Source organism: Panthera tigris, chromosome C2 (genome assembly GCF_018350195.1).
Source record: "Panthera tigris isolate Pti1 chromosome C2, P.tigris_Pti1_mat1.1, whole genome shotgun sequence".
Lineage (NCBI taxonomy): Eukaryota > Metazoa > Chordata > Mammalia > Carnivora > Felidae > Panthera > Panthera tigris.
In genome coordinates this window covers 122,721,550-122,742,815 of record NC_056668.1, presented here as the reverse complement: position 1 = coordinate 122,742,815, position 21,266 = coordinate 122,721,550, and the positions used below count along the sequence as shown (strand labels likewise).

General features: G+C 38.6%; 1 protein-coding gene and 1 pseudogene across 2 annotated transcripts in view; both read right to left on the bottom strand.

Annotated features, from left to right (window-relative positions):
* RBP2 (retinol binding protein 2) overlaps window positions 1-21,266 on the bottom strand; it is a 66,502-nt gene that overhangs the window by 21,937 nt on the left and 23,299 nt on the right. The window contains exons 2-3 of one of the 2 annotated variants that reach the window (XM_042998997.1): window positions 16,293-16,421; window positions 774-897 (exon numbers count right to left, since the gene is read on the bottom strand). In XM_042998997.1, the coding sequence (XP_042854931.1) occupies window positions 774-846 (73 nt within the window). In that variant the 5' untranslated portion in view covers window positions 847-897; window positions 16,293-16,421. The remainder of the gene's footprint in view (window positions 1-773; window positions 898-16,292; window positions 16,422-21,266) is intronic. The other variant, XM_007086360.3, reaches the window with a different exon arrangement.
* LOC102949903 lies at window positions 5,754-11,257 on the bottom strand (annotated as a pseudogene).

Sequence of the window (21,266 nt, the reverse complement as noted above, 5' to 3'; positions counted from 1 at the left end):
GCTCCTTATGTGGAAAGTTCTAAAGATGGAAAAGGTGATGAGGAGGCTGTTGCAGGCTGTTGCCTGAAATAAGCACAGGCAGCCAAAGCTCCCTTCCCAGCGCCTGGCCCATGGCAGCTGCCCCACATAGTGAGCTCCTCCTTCAGGTGTTATATGATTTCTGTCAGCCCACAAGAGATCCCACAAGAGAGTCAACTCAGGACACACATTGATCAAGCTTTTGGCCTGGAGTCCAGTTCAAAAGCGAGGCAAGCAGTGAGTTGTTTGACCTGTATGCCAAAAGCCACTCCTAGCCTTCTGTGGGTCTCATATTCTCTAGAATAACAAATTTAGCCACTCCTTGTCTGCTTCCCCACCACAAGCCTGCCACAAGAGCAATGCAGGGTCATTCATGGATAATATCAGGTCTAACTGGCTATCTAATAGATGGTGATCCAAAGCGGGAGAGCTACTGTATTTATCTTGTCAAGTTTGATTTTACTCCATGTGTGCATGTATGTGTATATGTGTACCCCACATTCATGTATCTTTTCTGTGTGCCAGGTATTATGTGGAGGACATTCCAGACATAATCTCATTTATTATTATTCCCAATTTACAGATGAGGAATCTGAGTTTCAGAATTTCTATGACATACCTATTATTACATAGCTAGCAAATAAGGAGCAAGGCTTACATACAGATCTGTTGAACTCCATAACGGCACTGTCTGGAGGGCCAGACTAAAGTTCTCCCAAAGTGACCCCCCCTTCCATCCCTGTCCTCTCCCTTACCTAGGGCTTTCATGTAGCCTTCAAAGTTGTCATTACTCTCCATCTCCCAGGTTCCATTCTGGTCCCTTGTCATGGTGATAGTTTCTGGTTCAGTGTGGGTGAATGTTGAATGTCAAGGAGTAGGCTGCAGGGAGAACATATTGAAATGAGCTACTTTTATAGCCTAGTGACTAGGTTTATGGCTTTGAGATAACAGGTTCAAAGATCGTAAGCACAACCAAAAAAACCTTTCCTTTCCTTTGCAAAGTTCAGCAGGACTATGAGCAACCCACGCTCAAAGTCCAATGTGGCCACATGGGTGCCCCAGTGACCTGTACCATATGCAGGGGTCCAGAGAAGCCCATTTTTGGAAGCCCAAGAGAGCTCTTGGACCCAAACTAAACACTGTCTGGCATTTGAGGAAAACAAATATTCAGTGCCCACCCCACACTGGGCAGTGCCCAATCTACTAAAAGCAAGCCAGACAAGGAGGGAGGCCAGATGGAAGGCAGAGGGGCAGTGGGACTCTGCTTTAAGCCATCAGGAGCAAGCTGAAGATCACCTTGACCAAAATAGGGGGCATAGCTGGCATTTGGACAAGGACTCTTAGTTTGGGCTATTTCCCAGATCGGCTGTCCCCAGGGATGAGAAAATGGGTCGGTTTACTGTTCTGATGTATAGTTCTGAGATATGAGGCCTGAACAGGAGCTGCTATACTGTGAAAAACAGAGATGTGGGCTGAGATGGATAAACCATGAGTCCCCAAAAGTGAGGCCAATTTTGATTATGGCACTATGGATCTCTAATATATGTATTTATATGCTATGAAATATAAGCAAATTCTGCTTATATACTGTTTGCTTGTGGTTTGGGGGATATAAAACAGCACATTTATTTATTTATTTTTAGTAAATATACTAGAGTCAGGAAGACACACAGTAAAAAAATGGCTCAGCTGCTATCAAAAAACCAATGTAGGGCAAAGGGAAGAGTAAAGGACAACTTCACTACAAACAGAAAATGAGTGAAGGCAGAAGAAGCAGATAGATAAGTAGCACCAGACTTCATTATTTGGTGTCCAGTCAGAAGCTTCTATAAGCTGATCACTTAGCCTTCTAGGTTGGAACAGTAGGTATTCCCCTAAAGGTTAAGATTCAAGGACCTCTATGTGACCCCTCCTACCTCCAACTGAGTCTCCTATAGGCCTCCTTTGAAAGAAACTAATTAAAAGCTGACCTGGTATTGGAGAGAGTTGGGGGCAAAAATGAGGTTGCTAATTTCAATAAGCCAGAGATTTTAATTTTAATGGGTGGGTGGAGGCATTCACCCTGTATCAGGTGGGAAGTTGAAACTAAAATGTTTGCATGAAACCAAAACACTGAACAGACTACTCTGTCACTGAGAATGTGAAATAGTCAAAATATTCCCAGAGACAGTAAGAAAGTGTGTCTATTTAGCCTGGGATCTATGTGAGTTAAAAAGAAGTTCTACCCTGCTTTGCCTCTGGTTTAGGGTTTGAGCTTATGCTTCCTACTAGCCAATGTATTAAATAAATGGAGTCCTGGAGCTTGCAAAACTTATAGGCTGCAAGAATTTAATGTAAAAACTGTCTGGAGGGATATATCTTCAAACCAGTCCAACCAGAATTCCCTGTGATAAAGTCAGCCAAATGTGAGCTCATCCAAAATTGTTAAACACATATGAAAATCCACCAAAAAAGCACACATTAGCAGAAATATACAGTCAAATTAGACTTCTAAGACCTCAGGTAATACAAATGGCCAGTTACAAACTATAAAATAAGTATTTTATAATGAGAAAAAAATTAAAAGCACTTAAAAACATGAAAATGGATAAAAAGACATTTAAAAATATATTGAAAAATAACCAGAGAGTAGTTATAGAAATTAAAAAATGAAGTCATTAAAATGTGAAAGGTAATAGGTGGGTTAAATAGCTGATTAAACACAGCTGGAGAGAGAATTAGTAAACTGGATGATAGAGTTGAGGAAATTCCCAGAATGTTTGTAACATAGAATACACTGGTGGAAACTTAGAGCATCAAAATAAAAATGAAATTCTAAAATATTCCTGAGAAAACAAAACAACCATATAGATTACCTATAAATAAACAATACAATAATCATCTTGATATCAGACTTCTCAACAACTTTGATGGAAGACAACAATAGAACAGTATCTTGCAGTGATAAGGGGAAATACTTTTGACTAAGAATTCTAAATGCAGTCAACTTCATTAAAATATGAGGGTTTTAAAACTAAAATTATTTCAGACATTATAGCCCCAAACTGGAATCAACCCAAACATTCATTGACAAATTAATGGATAAACAAATTGTGGTATATTCACACAATAGAATCCTACTCAACAGTAAAAAGGAAAAATCTCCTGATACACTTAATGATGTGAATGAATCTCATAGGTATTATGCTGAGGGAAAGAAACTTGACACAAATGGTCATATACTGCATAGTTTCACTCATAAGAAACTCCAGAAAAAGGATCTAATCTACAGTGATAGAAAATAGATCAGTGATTTGGTGAGTACAAGAAGAGAAGGTGGGGATAGGAAAGGACACAAGGGAAATTTCTTGGAGAGGTAAGATGGAAATGTCTACAATTCATATGGTGGCTGTATGACAATTGCTAAAACTAAAACTCTGCAATTTGTATCTGTTCCTTTCTATCGTATATAAATTAAACTTTAATTTAAAAATGAATAAAACAGGGGTGCCTGGGTGGCTCAGTTGGTTGAGCGCCTGACTTCGGCTCAGGTCATGATCTCGTGGTCTCTGAGTTCAAGCTCCACGTCGGGTTCTGTGCTGATAGCTCAGAGCCTGGAGCCTCCTTCAGATTCTGTGTCTCCTTCTCTCTCTGCCCCCACCCCTCCACTCTCTGTCTCTATCTCTCTGTCTCTGTCTCTCTCAAAAATAAATAAACATTAAAAAAATTTTTTTTAATGAATAAAACCATTTTTACTCATGGGCGCCTGGGTGGCTGAGTTGGTTAAGTATCTGACTCTTGATTTCAGCTTAGCTCATGATCTCAGGGTTTGTGGGTTTGAGCCATGCCTTGGGCTCTGTGGCTGATAAGGTGGAGCCTGTTTGGGATTCTCTCTCCTTCTTTCTCTGCCCCTCCTCCTGCTTACATGCTCTCTCTCTGTATCATAATAAACAAATAAACTTTAAAAAAACTATAAAAAACATTTTCATTCATGCATTCATTCATGATTATTTTTGCAAAAAAGATTTAGTAGCATCTCAAACTAAAATCCCATATTATACCCACATGGGAAATTAGCTGATTGATGTGTGTGCTAAGGAGACTATAATTATTGATTGACTAGATGGTTTTAAGAAATATAAGTTTAAATATTATCTGAGGGGTGCCTGGGTGGCTCTGTTGGTTAAGCAACTGACTCTTGGTTTCGGCTCAGGTTATAATCCACAGTTCTAGCAAACCGTAAGATCAAGGCCTGTGTTGGGCTCTGCACTGATAGCAGGGAGCCTGCTTGGGATTCTCTCTCTCCCTCTCTCTCTGCCCCTCCCCATGCTTGTGCACTCTCTCCTTCAAAATAAATAAATAAACATTAAAAGATATTACCTGGGGACACCTGGGTGGCTCAGTCAGTTAAGCGTTCAACTCTTAGTTTCAGCACAGGTCATGAACTCATAATTTGTGAGCCTTTTGTCGGACTTTGCACTGGCAGTGTGGAGCCTGCTTGAGATTCTCTCTCTCCCTCTCTCTGTCTCTCTCACGCTCCTAGCCCACTCATGCTGTCTCCGTCTCTTTCAAAATAAATAAATAAACTTAAAAAAATATTATCTGAAAAACTTAGGAGAAACCTCTAAGGAAGTGGTTCTCAAGCCCTACCAAGGGTCAGATTTATTTGTAATCTCATCCCATGGGCACACAGAGATAACAGCTACATCTATGCAAATAACTGTGAAAATGACCTGAACTCTGGCAGAATAGACTTTCCACTTAATCTTAGGTAGAAAGTCATGTTGAAAGGGGTAGGAAAGGTAGAGAAGTAATTGGGAACCTAGCTCCCCCAGTGAGACTAACTACAAGTGGGAAGGACATCACAGACATAGAGAAGTGAGAGGGTCAGACCCCATACCAGGCACCCCTGGCCCTGGGTACCTGCATTGGGAAGATGAGTCTCTGTAACATCTGGCTTTGAAATCCAGCAGGGCTTAACTTGAGGATCTTTAAAAATCACTGGGGGTTAACTCCAAGAACTTTAAAAATCAGTGTACTTAACTCTGGGAGAATTGGAGGGTGATAGGAAACTGAGTCCCTGCCATTAAAAAGCCAGCATAATAAACAACTCAGCTCAAGACACAGCACAAATAAAGCAGTTTGAAAATTACCTGTGTTAGACATGAAGGAGATTTATTGACTAATCTTAAAATGTGTGCTGGTGAGGCAGGGATTTTTAGGAGACATCTCCAGGAAGAAAAGAATTTCTCTTCTTCCCCTCCAGTCTAGATGGCCTGATGTTTGTGGGAGCTAGAGCTAATACTCTCCATCTACCCTGCTAGCCTGTGAGCCCTGCCCCTGTGTTTCCCTGCAGGGCCCACCATGCCCAACCTGCTATCTTCTTCAGGTATGCCTCCAAAACAGCTCCTGTCCTTTGAGTCTCTGTAGGCAACCGTGGCCAGGACTGGTGCCACTCCAAAGTGACTCCTGCCCTGGGGAGGGAGGAAGATAATTCTACACACCAGCATTGCGGTTGTAGCAGATGGGCCTCTTACCTGACTGTCCAGAGAGCAAGCCCTGCCCTTTGTATGCCTGCAGCTGTGGCAGAGAGGCTAAGTGCAAACAGCTAATCTGACTGCCAGCCCCACCCACCAACAAGACCTCAGTGACCTCAGACAGGACTCTCAACAGGGACCAAACCCTGCCCAGTATGCCCATAGCAGGCAAAGCAGGTCATTGAAGCCAGTTGGGCTGAAGGCAATTACAGTTTAGTCTCAAGAGGAGGATGCATGCAGCCCATACAGGCGATACTCCTGAAGTGCCTGGTTCTGGTGACCAGAGGGGATTGCACTATATGGCACCACAAGACCCCTACTTCACAAGGCCACAACTTTCAAGACCAGGAGATGTAGCTGACCTACCTAATACATAGAAACAAACACAGAGAGACAAAATGGGTTGACAGAGGAATATCTCCCAAATGAAAAAATCAGACAAAGTCACAGTAAAAGAACTAAATGAAACACCTTAAGCAATATTCTTAATAAAGAATTCAAAGTAATAGTCATAAGGATACGCACTAGACTTAACAGAAAAGTAGATGAGCACAATAAGAACTTCAACAAAGAGAAAATATAAAAAATAACAAATCAGAGCTGAAGAATTCAATAACTGAAATTTTAAAAATACAGTGGAAACAATTAACAGACAATTAGAGGACACAAAGGGATGGGTCAGTGATCTGGAAGACAGGATAATAAAAAGTAACCAAGGTGAACAGGAAAAAATAATAATAAAGAATGAGAATAGATTAAGGGACCCAGCAATATCATCAAATGTAATAACATTCACATTAGAGCCATCCCAGAAGGAAGTGAGAAACAGAAAGGGGCAGAAAACTTATTTGAAGAAATAATCAGTGAAACCTTCCATAATATGGGGGAAGGAAACAGGCATCTTGGGCCCAGAAGCACAGACAGGCACTAACAAGATGAACCCAAGGAGGTCCGCACCAGACACACAATAATTTTAAAAAGTAAAAATGACAAAAATTAGTAATAAGCAGAGAATTTTAAAAGCAGAAAGAGAAGGTACAAAAACAGACACAGACAAATGGAATAGAATAGAGAACCCAGAATTGGACCCACACATATATGGCCAAGTAATCTTTGACAAAGCAGGAAAGAGTATCTAATGGAAAAAAGACAGTCTTTTTAGCAAATGGTCCTGGGAGAACTGGACAGCAACATGCAGAAGAATGAACCTAGACCACTTTCTTACACCACACACAGAAAAATGAACTCAAAATGGATGAAAGACCTAAATATCAGACAGGAAACCATCAAAACTCTAGAGGAGAAATCAGGCAACAATCTCTTTGACTTCAGCTGCAGCAATTTCTTGCTTGACACATCTCCAAAAGCAAGGGAATTTAAAGCAAAAATGAACTATTGGGACCTCATCAAGATAAAAGGCTTCTGCACTGCAAAGGAAACAATAAAACTAAAAGGCAACTGACGGAATGGGAGAAGATATTTTCAAATGGCATATTGGATAAAGGGCTAGTATCCAAAATCTATAAAGAACTTACCAAACTCAACACTGAAAAAACAAATAATCCAGTGATGAAATGGGCAGAAGACAGGAATAGACACTTTTTCAAAGAAGACATTCAGACGGCCAACAGACACATGAAAAGATGCTCTACATCACTCATCATCAGAGAAATACAAATCAAAACCACACTGAGATACCACCTCACACTGGTCAGAGTGGCTAAAATGAACAACTCAGGAAACAACAGATGCTGGCAAGGATGTGGAGAGATGGGAATCCTCTTGCACTGTTGGTGGGAATGCAAACTGGTGCAGCCACTCTGGAAAACAGTGTAGAGTTTCCTCAGAAAATTAAAAATAGAACTACCCTACGACTCAGCAATAGCTCTACTAGGAATTTATCCAAAGGATATAGGAGTGCTGATTCATAGGAGCACATGTACCCCAATATTTATAGCAGTACTTTCAACAATAGCCAAATTATGGAAAGAGCCTAACTGTCCATCAACTGATGAATGGATAAAGATGTGGTTTATATATACAATGGGATACTACCTGGCAATGAGAAAGAATGAAATCGTGCCATTTGCAGCAATGTGGATGGAACTGGAAGATATTACCCTGAGTGAAATAAGTCAGTTGGAGAATGACAGAAATCATATGTTTTCACTCATATATGGATCTTGAGAAACAGCAGAATACCATGGGGGAAGGGAAGGGGAAAAATACAGTTACAAACATAGAGGGTGGGAGGTAAATCATAAGAGACTCTTAAATACAGAGAACAAACTGAGGGTTTATGGGGGGGAGTGGGAGAGAGGGGAAAATGGGTGATGGGCACTGAGGAGGGCACTTGTTGGGATGAGTACTGGGTGTTGTATGTAAGTGATGGCCATAGGAATCTACCCCAAAACCAAGAGCACACTTTACACACTGTATGTTAGCCAATTTGACAATAAATTATATTAAAAAAAAAGATATAGTAATGAAAGCTGTGAGGATTAAACAAAGAAGAAAAAGCAGAAAAGAGAAAAGAAAATAGTTATATACAAAGAAAATCCTATGAGGCTATAAGCTAATTTTTCAGCAGAAACTTTATAGGCCAGAAGGGAGTGGCATGATATATTCAAAGTACCAAAAAGTAAAAAACCTACAACCAAGAATATTCTACCCACTAACGTTATCATTCAGAAAAGAAGAGGAGATACAGTTTCCCAGACAAACAAAAGTTAAAGGAGTTCATAAACACTAAACCATCCTTACGAAAAAATGGTAAAGGGAATTCTTTAAGTGGAAAAAGAGGAGACCATAACTGGAAGTAAGAAAATTATGAAAGGAAAAAATTTCACTGGTAAAAGCAAGCATGTAGTAAAGATAGTAGATTAATCACTTATAAAGTCATATGAAGGTTAAAACATTAAACTAGTAAAAATCAATTATATCTATAAAAATTAGTCAAGTGATACAAGAAAATTAAGATGTAAAATATGACATTGTACACATAAAACATGGTGAGGGGAGTAAAATTTTAGTGCTTTTAGAATGTATTTAAACTTAAGCGACAAACTTAATATAGACTGCTATATAAATAAGATGTTGTATATGAAACTGATGGTAATCACAAATCTGAAACCTATAGTAGATACAAAAAATAAATAAATAAAAAGAAGGGGAACCCAAGCACAACACTAAAGAAAGTCATCAGACAACAAAGGAAAAGATGAAGAAATGAAAGAAGAAACAGAAGAACTACAAAATCAACCAGAAAACAATTAACAAAATGGCAATAAGTATATACCTATCAATAATTACCTTAAATGGGGGCACCTGGGTGGTTCAGTTGGTTAAGTGTCTGACTCTTGATTTCAGCTCCAGTCATGATCTCATGGTTTTTGAGATCGAGACCTGAGCTGGGCTCCACACCGACAGCATGGAGCCTGCTGGGGATTCTCTCTCTCTCGCTCTCTCTGCCCCTCCCCACCCTCATACATGTGTATACACATGTATGCTCTCTCTCTCTCTCTCTCTCTCTCAAAATAAATAAATAAATAAACTTTAAAAAAATTTCCTTAAATATAAATGAACCAAATGCTCCAATCAAAAAACATAGGGTGACTGAATGGATAAAAAAGTAATACCCATTTATATGCTGTCTACAAGAGACTCACTTCAGACCTTAAGTCACATACAGATTCAAAGTGAAGGGATGGAAAAACATATACCATGCAAATCAAAGTGAGAAAAAAAAAAGCCAGGATAGCAATACTTAGATCAAATCAAGTAGACATTTTTTTTTCCCTGAAAAGAGGTGGCTATTAATGTTTATGAATATTAACATAGAAATCCATGCCAATTCAGAAAACCCTCGTTCTCACAACAGCTTTTTGTATGCTAAAAGAGCAGTTTCAACTGGGGATGGTTTTGCCCTACAGGGGACATTTGTCAATGTCTGGGGATGTTTTTGTTTGTTACAGCCAAAGGCCAGGACTGCTGCTCAACATCCTATAATCTATAGAGGACAGCCCCTTACAACAAAGACTTACCCTGCTCCAAACCCTGCAATGATAACATGGTCAGTGGAGACTATTATCTAAAGGGCACCAGAATTTAATGAGATAGTTTTAAAATAAAGCTTCTGAGATACTATGAAATCTGATTTCTTCTCAATCTGTAGTAGCAACAATATTTCAAGAAACGTAAGACACTACAAAGTAGAGATATATTACAGTATCTGTAAATTTGTCATTATACAGTTCATCTAAGTATTCTGTCCTATTAGTTCCATGAGGGCAGGATCAAGGGCAGTCTTGATCTTTGCTGTATCTCCAATGCCTGAGACATGATAGACACATAAATGTTGTTTTAATGAGTAAAGAAGTGAAGCATATTACTAACTGGACTTCTCTCTCCAATACAGCATGATCTTTGTAGCCAGTGGTGTCAGATGTGAAGTATCTTTTATTCCAGACAGAGTTATTTCTCACATCCTCTTTAAGAAGTTGGTCCACTCACTGTAGCACCTGAGTGGCTCAGTCGGTTGTGTCAAGTTTCAGCTCAGGTCATGATCTCACCATTCATGAGTTTGAGTCCCACATCGGACTCTGTGCTGACAGTGCAGAGCCTACTTAGGTTTCTCTCTCTCTCTCCATCTCTCTCTGTCCCACCCATGCACGTTCATATTCTCTCTCTCTCTCTCTCTCTCAAAATAAATAAATAAATAAATAAATAAACAAACAAACTTAAAAAAAAAAAGTTGGTCCACATGCTGCAGCTCATTATCCCAAAATTTAAATTCCCGAATAACCCATTGTTGATGTTGCCAAGGCTGATAATTCCTTTGCATCCAATTAAGAATATCAGCAATAAACTCAAGCTCCTGAGATGGATCTTTTAGCCAGTCCGCTAGTACTCTCCTATAATGCCAAACTTGATAGTTTTGCAGATGTTCCTCAATTATTGCAGTGATATAGTACATTTTTTCATGTAGATCTTTTTGAAGTGACTTTAAGAGAACTCTCCAAAAATGCCACACTTTATAATTGGCTGCATTTGACTCAATAACACCTCTGGTTAGTTTAAAAGCTCATTCACTTCTTTCATCATATCGCAGAACAAGCCCAAAATAATCATAAACATTTCTAAATTATTTGTTACAAATGATCTAGACCACTGTATTGGGGCCATAATTCTGTGGCACTAGATCTATATTTGCCCAATCTTTTTTTTTTTTTAATGTTTATTTATTTTAGAGAGAGAGAGAGAGACAGAGTGTGGGTGGGGGAAGAGCAGAGAGAGAAGGAGACACAGAATTTGAAGCAGCCTCCAGGCTCCAAGCTGTCAGCACAGAGCCCGACGTGGGGCTTGAACTCACAAATCATGAGATCATGACTTGAGCCGAAGTCGGACACTTAACCAACTGAGCCACCCAGGCACCCCTATATCTGCCCATTCTGCTCTCTTCATGTACAGGACATAAGTGGGCGAGTCCAGGCTGAGGAACCCATTGTCCATAGGGGACACCACCACTTCTCTGGGTTCAGCCAGTATCATTTCTTCCTGCAGACCAAGTAGACTTTAAAGCAAAGACTGTAGAAGAGGAAAAGAAGGGCATGACATAATGAAAAGGAATCAATCCAACAATAGGATATAACAATTGTAAATAGCTATGCACACAACACTGGAGGATCTAAATACATAAAGCAAATATTAACAGACATAAAGGAAGAGATTGACAGTAATACAATAATAGTAGAGAACTTTGACATTCCATTTACATCAATGGATAGATCATCTGGACAGAAAATCAACAAGGAAATAGTGGCTTCAAATGACACATCAGACCAGCTTGACCTAACAGATATATTCAGAACATTCCATCAAAAAACATCAGAATACAAATTATTTTCAAGTTCTCATGGAACATTCTCCAGGATAGATCATATGTTAGGCAACAAAAGAGGTCCTAATAAGCTTAAGAAGATTGAAATCATATCAAGCATCTTTTCTGACCCCAATGGTATAAAACTAGAAAAAACTTATAAGAAAAAAACACAAACACATGGAGGCTAAAAAATATGTTCTCAAACAACCAATGGGTGAAAAAGGAAACTAAAAAAATTCATGGAGACATGAAAATGAAAACACAATAGTTCCAAATCTTTGGGAAACAGCAATAACAGTTCTAAGAGAAAAGCATATAGCAATACAGGTCTACCTCAAAAACCAGGAAAAATGTCAAACAACCTAAAGGAATTAGAAAAATAACAAATAAAATCCAAAGCTAATAGAAGGAAGGAAATCATAAAGATGAGAACAAAAATAAATGAAATACTGAAAAAAGCAAGTGAAAAGATCAATGAAATCAAGAGCTGGTTCTTTGAAACGATAAACATAATTGATAAGCCTTTTCCAGACTCATCAAGAAAAAAGAAAGGAGTCAAATAAAATCAGAACAGAAGGAGGAGAAATAGCAACTAACACCACAGAAATACAAACAATTATAAAAGAAGAGTATGAAAAATTATATGTCAACAAATTGGACAACCTGGAATAAATGGATACAGTCCTAGAAATGTACAATCTTTGAACAGATTGCTAGCAATGAAATTGAATCAATAATAAAGGAAAAACTCCCAATAAACAAAAGTCTAGGACCAGATGGCTTCACAGTTGAATTCTAACAAAGCATTTAAAAAGGATACCTATTCTTCTCAAGCTATTCTAAAAAATAGAAAAGAAAGGAAAACTTTCAAATTTCTACAAGGCCAGCATTACCTGATGCCAAAACCAAAGATATTACTATAAAGAAAACTATAGGCCAATATCTCTTATGGACATAGATGCACAAAATCTCAACAAAATATTAGCAAACCAAATCCAACAATACATTAGGAAAATCATTCACCATGATCAAATGAGACTTATTCTAGGGATGCAAAGGTGGTTCAGTATCTACAAATCAGTATCTACATATCATTTTAACAAGAGGAACTATAAAAAAAAATACGACTACTTCAATGGATGCAGAAAAAACATTTGACAAAATACAACATCTATTTATGATAAAAAGTCTCAACAAAGTGGGTTTAGAGAGAACACACTTCAACATAATAAAGTCAACATATAAAAAATCCACAGCTAACATCATACTCAATGGTGAAAAACTGAAAGCCTTTCTTCCAAGATGAGGAGCAAGACAAAGATATCCACTGTCACTACTTTTATTCAACATAGTACTAGAAGTCCTAGCCACAGCAATTAGACAACACAAAGAAATAAAAGGCATCTAAATTGGTAGAGAAGAAGTAAAAATGTCACTATTTGTAGATGACATGATACTACATATGGAAAACCCTAAAGACTCCACCAAAAACTATTAGAACTGATAGATGAATTCAGTAAAGTTGCAGAATACAAAGTTAACATACAGGAATCGGTTGCATTTCTATACACTAATAACAAAACCATAGAAATAGAAATTAAGAAAACAATCCTATTTACAGCTGCACCAAAAAAAAAAAAAATAAAATACATTTAACAAAGGAGGTGAAAGACCCATACTCTGAAAACTATAAGACACTGATGAAAGAACCAAAAGACAACACATAAAAAATGGAAAACTATAACATGCTCATGACTGGAAGAATTAATAATGCTATAATGTCCACACTACCTAAAGCAATCTACAGGTTCAATGCAATCCCTATCAAAATACCAAGAACATTTTTTGCAACACTAGAACAAATAATACTAAAATTTTTATGGAACCACAAAAGACTCCAAATAACCAAAGTAATCTTGAGAAAGAAAAACAAAGGTGGAAGTAACACAATCCCAGATTTCAATATATACTACAAACTTCGGTAATTAAAACCGTATGGTATTGGCACAAAAACAGACATATAGATCAATGGAAAAGAACAGACAGTCCAGAAATAAGCCTATGCCTATCTGATCAAATAATCTATAACCCAGGGAGCAAGAATACACAATGGGGAAAAGACAGTCTCTTCAATAAAGGGTACTGGGAAAACTGGACAGCTACATGTGAAAGAATGAAACTGGACAACTTTCTTATACCATACAAAAAAAATAAACTCAAAATGGATTAAAGACCTAAATGTGAGACCTGAAGCCATAAAACTCCTAGAAGAAAACAGGGGTATTAATATCTCAGACATTGGCCTTAGCAACATTTTCTAGGTATGTTTCCTCAGGCAAAGGAAACAAAAGCAAAAATCAACTATCGGGACTATACCAAAATAAAAAGCTTCTGCACAGTCAAGGAAACCATCAACAAAGTGAAAAGTCAACCTACTAAATGGGAGAAGATATTTACAAATTATATACCTGATTAAGGGATTAATATCCAAAATATATAGAGAACTTCTATAAATCAACATCAAAAAACCCCCAAATAATCCAATTGAAAATGGGCAGAGGACTCAAATAGACGCTTTTCCATAGAAGATGTACAATGCAAAAGAATGAAACTGGACAACTTTCTTACACTATACAAAAAAAAAACAACCTCAAAATGGATTAACACCTAAATGTGAGACCTGAAGCCATAAAATTCCTAGAAGAAAACAGGGGTATTAATATCTTGAACAGACACATGTACCCACAGACACCTAAAGAAATGCTCAACATCTCTAATCATCAGGGAAATGCAAATCAAAATCACAGTGAGATATCACCTCACATCAGTCAGAATGGCTAGTATTAAAAGGGCAAGAAATAAAAGTGTAGGTGAGGATGTGGAGAAAAAGGAACCCTCATGCACTGTTGGTGGGAATGTCAATTGGTACGAGCACTAGAGAAAACTAGAGGTTCCTCAAAAAATTAAAAATAAAAATACCATATGATCCATTAATTCTACTACTGGTTATTTATCTTCCTCTCAAAATGAAAACACTAACTTGAAAATATATATGCACCCCTGTGTTTACTTCAGTACTGTTTACAACAACCAAGATACAGAAGCAGCCCAAGTATCTACTGATAGATAAGCAAATAAAGAAAAAAAAATATATATATATATATATATCACACACACTGAAGTATTACTCAGCAATAAAAAAGAATAAGAACTTGCCATCTGAGACATGAATGGACTTAGAGGGTATTATGTTAAATGAAATAAGTCAGACAAAGACAAACATCATATCATTTATATCTAGAATCTAAAAAAACAAAGCAAAGGAACAAACAAACAAAAAAACAGACTCTTAAATACAGAGAACAAACTGATGGTTGCCAGAGGGGAGGTGGCTGAAGGGTAGATGGGTGAAATAGATACAGGGTATTAAGAGGTATAAACTTCCAGTTATAAAATAAGTGAAGGAGCTGAAGACCACAGCATAGGGAAATAGTCAATAATTTTGTAATAACAGTATATGGTCACAGATGGTAACTACACTTATCATGGTGAGCACTTTGTAATGTATTCAATTGTTGAACACAACATGTTAAACACATGAAACTAATGTAACACTGTATGTTCATTATACTTTCATTGAAAAAAGAATAAAAGATATCAGTGTGGAAACACACACATACACACACGCACACAGATTGTTGGGCACTAGCCCTGGAATTTCTGATTTACTGGATCTGGGGTAGGGCCCAGGAAGTTACATTTCTATGAAGTTCCCAGATGGTGCTGATGCTGTTGGTATAGGACTATGATTTAAAGACCATGGGGGAGGGGAAAGGAAAAATAAAAAGTTACAGAGAAGGAGGGAGGAAAAAAGATAAGAGACTCTTGAATTCTGAGAACAAACTGAGGGTTGATGGGGTGTGGGGGAGAGGGGAAAGTGGGTGATGGGCATTGAGGAGCGCACTCGTTGGGATGAGCACTGGGTGTTGTATGGAAACCAGTTTGTCAATAAATTGTATTTAAAAAAACAACGAACATTGCTAGAGAGTAATAGAAATGGAAGAGGAAAACAGTGGAGAGGAAAAATAAAATCTTTTAAAAAGTTTTGGGGTTGGCCACACCAAGTTTTGAATCCAGGTTTCACCCCTTCCTAGCAGTGGGATACCAAGACACTTACCTTTTTTGAGTGTCAGAATCATGTGTCTCAGGGTCATTGTAGCAATTAAAGGAAGTGATACACATAAAGGTCTTAGCAGCGTCCTGGCACCCAGCATGCGTTTATTCTGAGGTGGTAACTATGGTATGGGGGTGGAGATCAAGCTCCTAGAAAGGATTTGGCTTGTGATAAATCCTCAACAAAATACAGCTTCACCATGCTCTTTGTTCTCAGATCTGTGTTTGTAAAGGATGGTGTGGTGGTAGTGGGGATACTGGGGGTAGTGGGGATACTGGGGGAAGAAAGTAAGAGACAGTGGATGAAGGAAAGCAATTGCCACTCAACAATTCAGCCAGTATTATTGCCTACACCTTCCATCCCAGGAGGACCAACTAACTTAAAATTGGCAGAACCCCAATTTCAAAAGTTCTACCCTAGGACCCCTTAACTCTCCATTCATACTAACAAATCACACACCCAGATGTTTCATTTTCTCTGTTGCTTGGGCATCTCCACTTTGGAATTTATTAACCTCTCTGTAGAATCCCTTAGGTGAGTCTTAAGCCTGCGGGAACTTATCAGCTGTAACCCAGTCTTTCTAAATTGCAAGAACCTTTCTGGAGAGCACACGAGAAAGTGAAGATGTGGATCTCTCAAGAAGCTTGGGTCTAAGATAAATCAGTCAGCTAAGAGCAAGCACAGCAGATTTCCAGGCATTTACCTGCAGTTCTCAGGAGCATCTGGCTGCCAGCATCTGGGCTCTTCACTGGCTCCAGTTAAGCAAGGCAGCCTTTAGAGCCCAGGCCTGCCCAGCTCCACCCTCTTTCCTCCTGAGGCAAGAAAGCAGGTCCTACCAGGGAAAAGGCATCAGCTGAATGCTTACTCAGCTTCTCCTCAGGGCCCACTCCTTCCCCTCCCTTTGTTGAATGCCCTTGCAATTTGTCTGTCTGGCCTGTGTTTGTTATAGGAACTAGACAAGACCAGATTTGTCTTCACCAGAGACCCCGAGAGGAAGGGGACCTCGAGTTCCTTCAGCCACTACACAGAGCTGCATCTTGCTTTAGTTTTTATGTAAATTGTTCCCCTTCTCCACTTTTGTGCCCAGAAGGTAGGCCAGGAGAACAGGAGATCACAAACACTCATTCTTCCCAGGGCCACAGGGATCAAATTGCTTTAGCTCAGGGAGGAGCCCACTTGCAACCCCCTCTTCCTTCCCACCTTGCCCTACACTTTTACCAGCAGTTGAGAGGATGTGGGGAACTAGCAAGGGTGAGTCACTCCTGACCACCTCTTCCCAAGGGAGCTGTCCCTGCCTTTCTTCCAAGGATTCTTGGAATGCCCTTGGCAATCCTGACAGATGGAAACTGCTCCCTGCTGAAATTTTCTGCCACCAGAACTAAGGAATTTCTGACTTTTCTCAGATTAGGGAACATCTGTTTATTTACTATCTCTTTCTCCCTGAGATTAGGGGATTATTTACTGTCTCTCTATTTTGCTTACTGCCATATCCCCGGTGACTAGCACATTGTAGATGAGGAATAAACAAATATTTGTAGAGTGAAGACTGCTGGTCTTGAGTGTAAATGGGGAGGGTATTTCTCAGGCAGAAGCCCCAATTTTCTGCATTCTCTGTGAAGGAAAGACAGAAGGATTTTGACTATGAATGATGCTATAAACTACCAGCAATCTTTCTTTTTAAGAACCTCAAATTAAATGAAAACATTGGTGATTTAATCAATTAGATATTGGTCCATATTCTTTTGCACCGTTTGTCAAATGCCATTTGATGTGTTAAAATCAATGAAGGTGTGCCCATTCAAAACCTCTTATTATACAGTGTTTTGTTTCCAATAAGTGGTTTAACCCATGATTAGAATAGCAATCATGATCTTTTATTGAGTGTGCCAAGCACTTGTCCTGGCTTGTTTCATTTAACTCTCTCAGCTGCCCTTCAAGAGAGAGAATGTCACTGAAGTCCCACTATGAGGTTGGTGAAGATGAGGTTCAGAGAGGTTATGTACCTTCCAAGGGTCACACAGCTAGTAAGAAGATTGTGGATTTGAACCCAGACACTCTTTTATCTGACCGATAAGGACTTGTTTTCTAGTTGAAGAAAATAATATATACTTATTAAGGCGGTGTTGAGAATTAAATTGTGTAATGTTTGAAAATAGCTTAGTGCAGTGCTTCTCCAACTTTGGCCCTATCAGAATTACCCCAATGTAGTTGGTGAAAATACAGAGGGTAGGCCTTATGCTACTTTAATGATCCTGGGCATGCCTTATTAGCTCCCCAGGTGATTCTGATACCTGCCAAAGTGCAAGAAGCATTAATGTAGCACATTTTATGCACTAAACATGGGAGAGCTACAAAACAAACAAGCAAAAACAAAATTCCCATGAAGCCCAGGTATAAAAAGAGAGCTGAGGGTGGCCAAAGGTGTTGGACCACAGAAAGCATCAGTCTTTTATGGTCCCTTCAGTGCCCTGCATTCCACGAGTGCTGCCCTCTGGACTTGGGAGAGCCAGGCCTCAGGAACAGGTATTAGTAATGGTCATTGCATGGCTGCCCGCATGCCCACAGTGACCTCAAGGCAGCCACTAGGGGCATGTCATTCTCTTTGGGGCAATGTAGGTGAGGAGTACCTGATCGTGGTGCCCTTCACCGGCCTGATAGGTTGCCAACCTCGCTGTGTGTTTGAGTCAGATTCAATGTTTTCCAAGTGGACACTCCTATGAGGCTGCTGGGGCCAGGCAAGTCTGTTCCCCATGCTGTGAGATGTGGGTCCCCAAGCCCAGAGCCCTCATCGGGGCCCTGAGTAAATGATTGGTGCTAATCAGGTATGAGCCATTAGATTTGTCTTCACCAGAGTCCTCAGGAGGAAGGAGACCTGGTAGTTCCTTCAGCTATCAGGCAGTACTGGGCCTTGCTTTAGTTTTTATGCAAATTGTGCCCCTTCCCCACTTTTGCACCCAGAAGGCAGGCCAGGAGAACAAGAGGTCATAAATCTTCATCCCTTCTAGGGCCACAGGGATCAAATGGCTCAGGCCTAAGATGGGGTCCATTTGCAATCCTTGGGTCTCCCCACCCTTTCCCACCCTCTAACCAATAGTTAGGAGGAGGTAGGGCACTGGCAGCAGTTACTCTAGACCACCTCTTCTCAAGGGGGCTATCCCTGCCCCTCCTCCAAGAATCCCTGGACTGCCTTTGGTAATCTCACTAGATGGAAACTGTTTCCCACTGAACTTTCCTTCCATCAGATGTAAGGAATATCTGACATTTCCATTTAATATATCTAAGAAATATTTCCAAATCAGCACATATGATCTACTTTGTTCTTATTTATCTCTAACATGTTCACCTGGCTTGAAATTCAAGCATGAAAAAATATACAGTGAAAAGTTTGGTTCAGTTCCTGCTGCTGCTATTGCTAAGCAAGAAACCATTTTTATTAATTTCTTGTGTACCTTTCCAGAGTTTCTTTCCATATATAAAATCAGATACAAAGACATTTCCCACTTCTTGCCTTTTTATCCAAAAAGGAGAATCCGACAAACTTTGATCCATATTTTTCTTTGTGCTTCCCTTAGTAAATTTTCATATTAATACACAGAGAGCTTTCTTATTCTTTTTGACTGCTGTATAGTATCCAACTCCTTGCAAGTACCATAATTAATTTAGCCAGTCCTGACTGGAAGGTCATTTGGGTTGTTTCCTGTCATTTGTAATTACAAACTGCAATTCTGATCCATCTTGTGCATATGTTTTTCTACACATTACAGAAAATGTTTTTAATAGGTTGTCCCAGCGTATGAGGGTTCTGTTTCATCACATTCTTGGCAACCCTGTGTATTAACAAGTAATTTTTTAGAAATCTTTGTCAATCAGATAGGTTTCTAAAAATGTATTCTGTTGTTTTAAAATGAATTTATTCTATTATAATTGAGCATGTTTTCAAATACTTGTGGACATTTTTTTTCTGTGAGCTGCTTTTTCATGTCCCTTGTTCATTTGAAATTGGGTTGTTAGACTTTTGACTGATTTAAAGAGCTTTTTATAAATGTGCATGGAACCACAAAAGACCCCAAACAGTCAAAGGAATCTTGAGAAAGAAGAACAAAGTGTCAGGTAACACAATCCCAGATTTCAAGATACACTACAAAGTTGCAGTAAACAAAACAGTAGGGTTTGGCATTAAAAACAGGCACATATATCAATGGAACAGAACAGACAGTCCAGAAATAAATCCACACCTATAAGGTCAATTAATGTATAACAAAGGAGGCAAGAATATACAATGGGGAAAAGACAGTCTCTTCGATAAAGGGTTCTGGAAAAACTGGACAGCTACATACAAAAGAATGAAACTGAACAACTTTCATATACTATACATGAAAATAAACTCAAAATGGATTAAAAACCTAAATGTGAGGCCTGAAATCATAAGACCCCTAGAAGAAAACAGAAGTAGTAATCTCTTGGCTTAGCAACATATTCTAGGTATGTTTTCTCAGGCAAGGGAAACAATAGCAAAAACACTATTGGGCCAATACCAAAATAAAAAGCTTCTGTAGGGCAAAAAGGCAACCTACTGAATGGGAGAAGGTATTTGCAAATTATATATCTGATAAGGGATTAATATCCAAAATATATAAAGAACTTAGATAGCTCAACATAAAAAAAAAACCCAAAGAATCTAATGAAAAAATGAGCCGAGGACTTGAATCAACATTTTTCCAGAGAAGATGTACAATGGCAAAGATACATGGAAAGATTCCCAACATCACTAATCATCAGGGAAATGCAGATCAAAACCACAGTGAGATATCACCTCGCATCAGTCAGAATGGCTAGTATTAAAAGGGCAAGAAATAAAAGTGTAGGTGAGGATGTGGAGAAAAAGGAACCCTCATGCACTATTGGTGGGAATGTCAATTGGTACAACCAGAGAAAACAGTATGGAGGGTCCTCAAAAAATTAAAAATGGAAATACCACATAATCTAGTAATTATACTCCTGGGTATTTATCTCCCTCCCCAAAATGAAAACAGTAAATTGAAAAGATATATGCACCCCTCTATTTACTGCAGTATTGCTTACAATAGCCAAGGTACAGAAACAGCCCAAGTGTCCATTGATAGATAAGCAAATAAAGAAGATGTGGTATGTATATACAATGAAGTATTACTTAATCATAAAAAAGAATGGTATCTTGCTATCTGCAACATCCTTATGCATCTAAACCTTATGGTCTTAGAGGGTATTATGCTAAGTGAAATAAATCAAAGAAAGACAAACACCATATCATTTCACTCATATGTGGAATCTAAAACAAAACAAAACAAAACAAATGAACAAAGAAAAAACCAGACTCTTAAATACAGAGAACAAACTGGTGGTTGCCAGAGGGGAGATGGCAGAGGAGAGGACAGGTGAAATACATAAAGGGTATTAAGAGGTACAAACTTTCAGTTATAAAATAAATAAGTCACAAAGATGAAAAGTATATCATAGAGAAATGGTCAATAATACTGTAGTAACATTATATAGTGACAGAATGTGACTACACTTATCATGGTGAGCACTTTTTTATACAATTGTTGAATTAATATGTTATGTGCCTGAAACTAATATCACATTGCATATTAATTATACTTCAATAAAAAATAAAGAGCTTTTTTATATTAAGGAAATT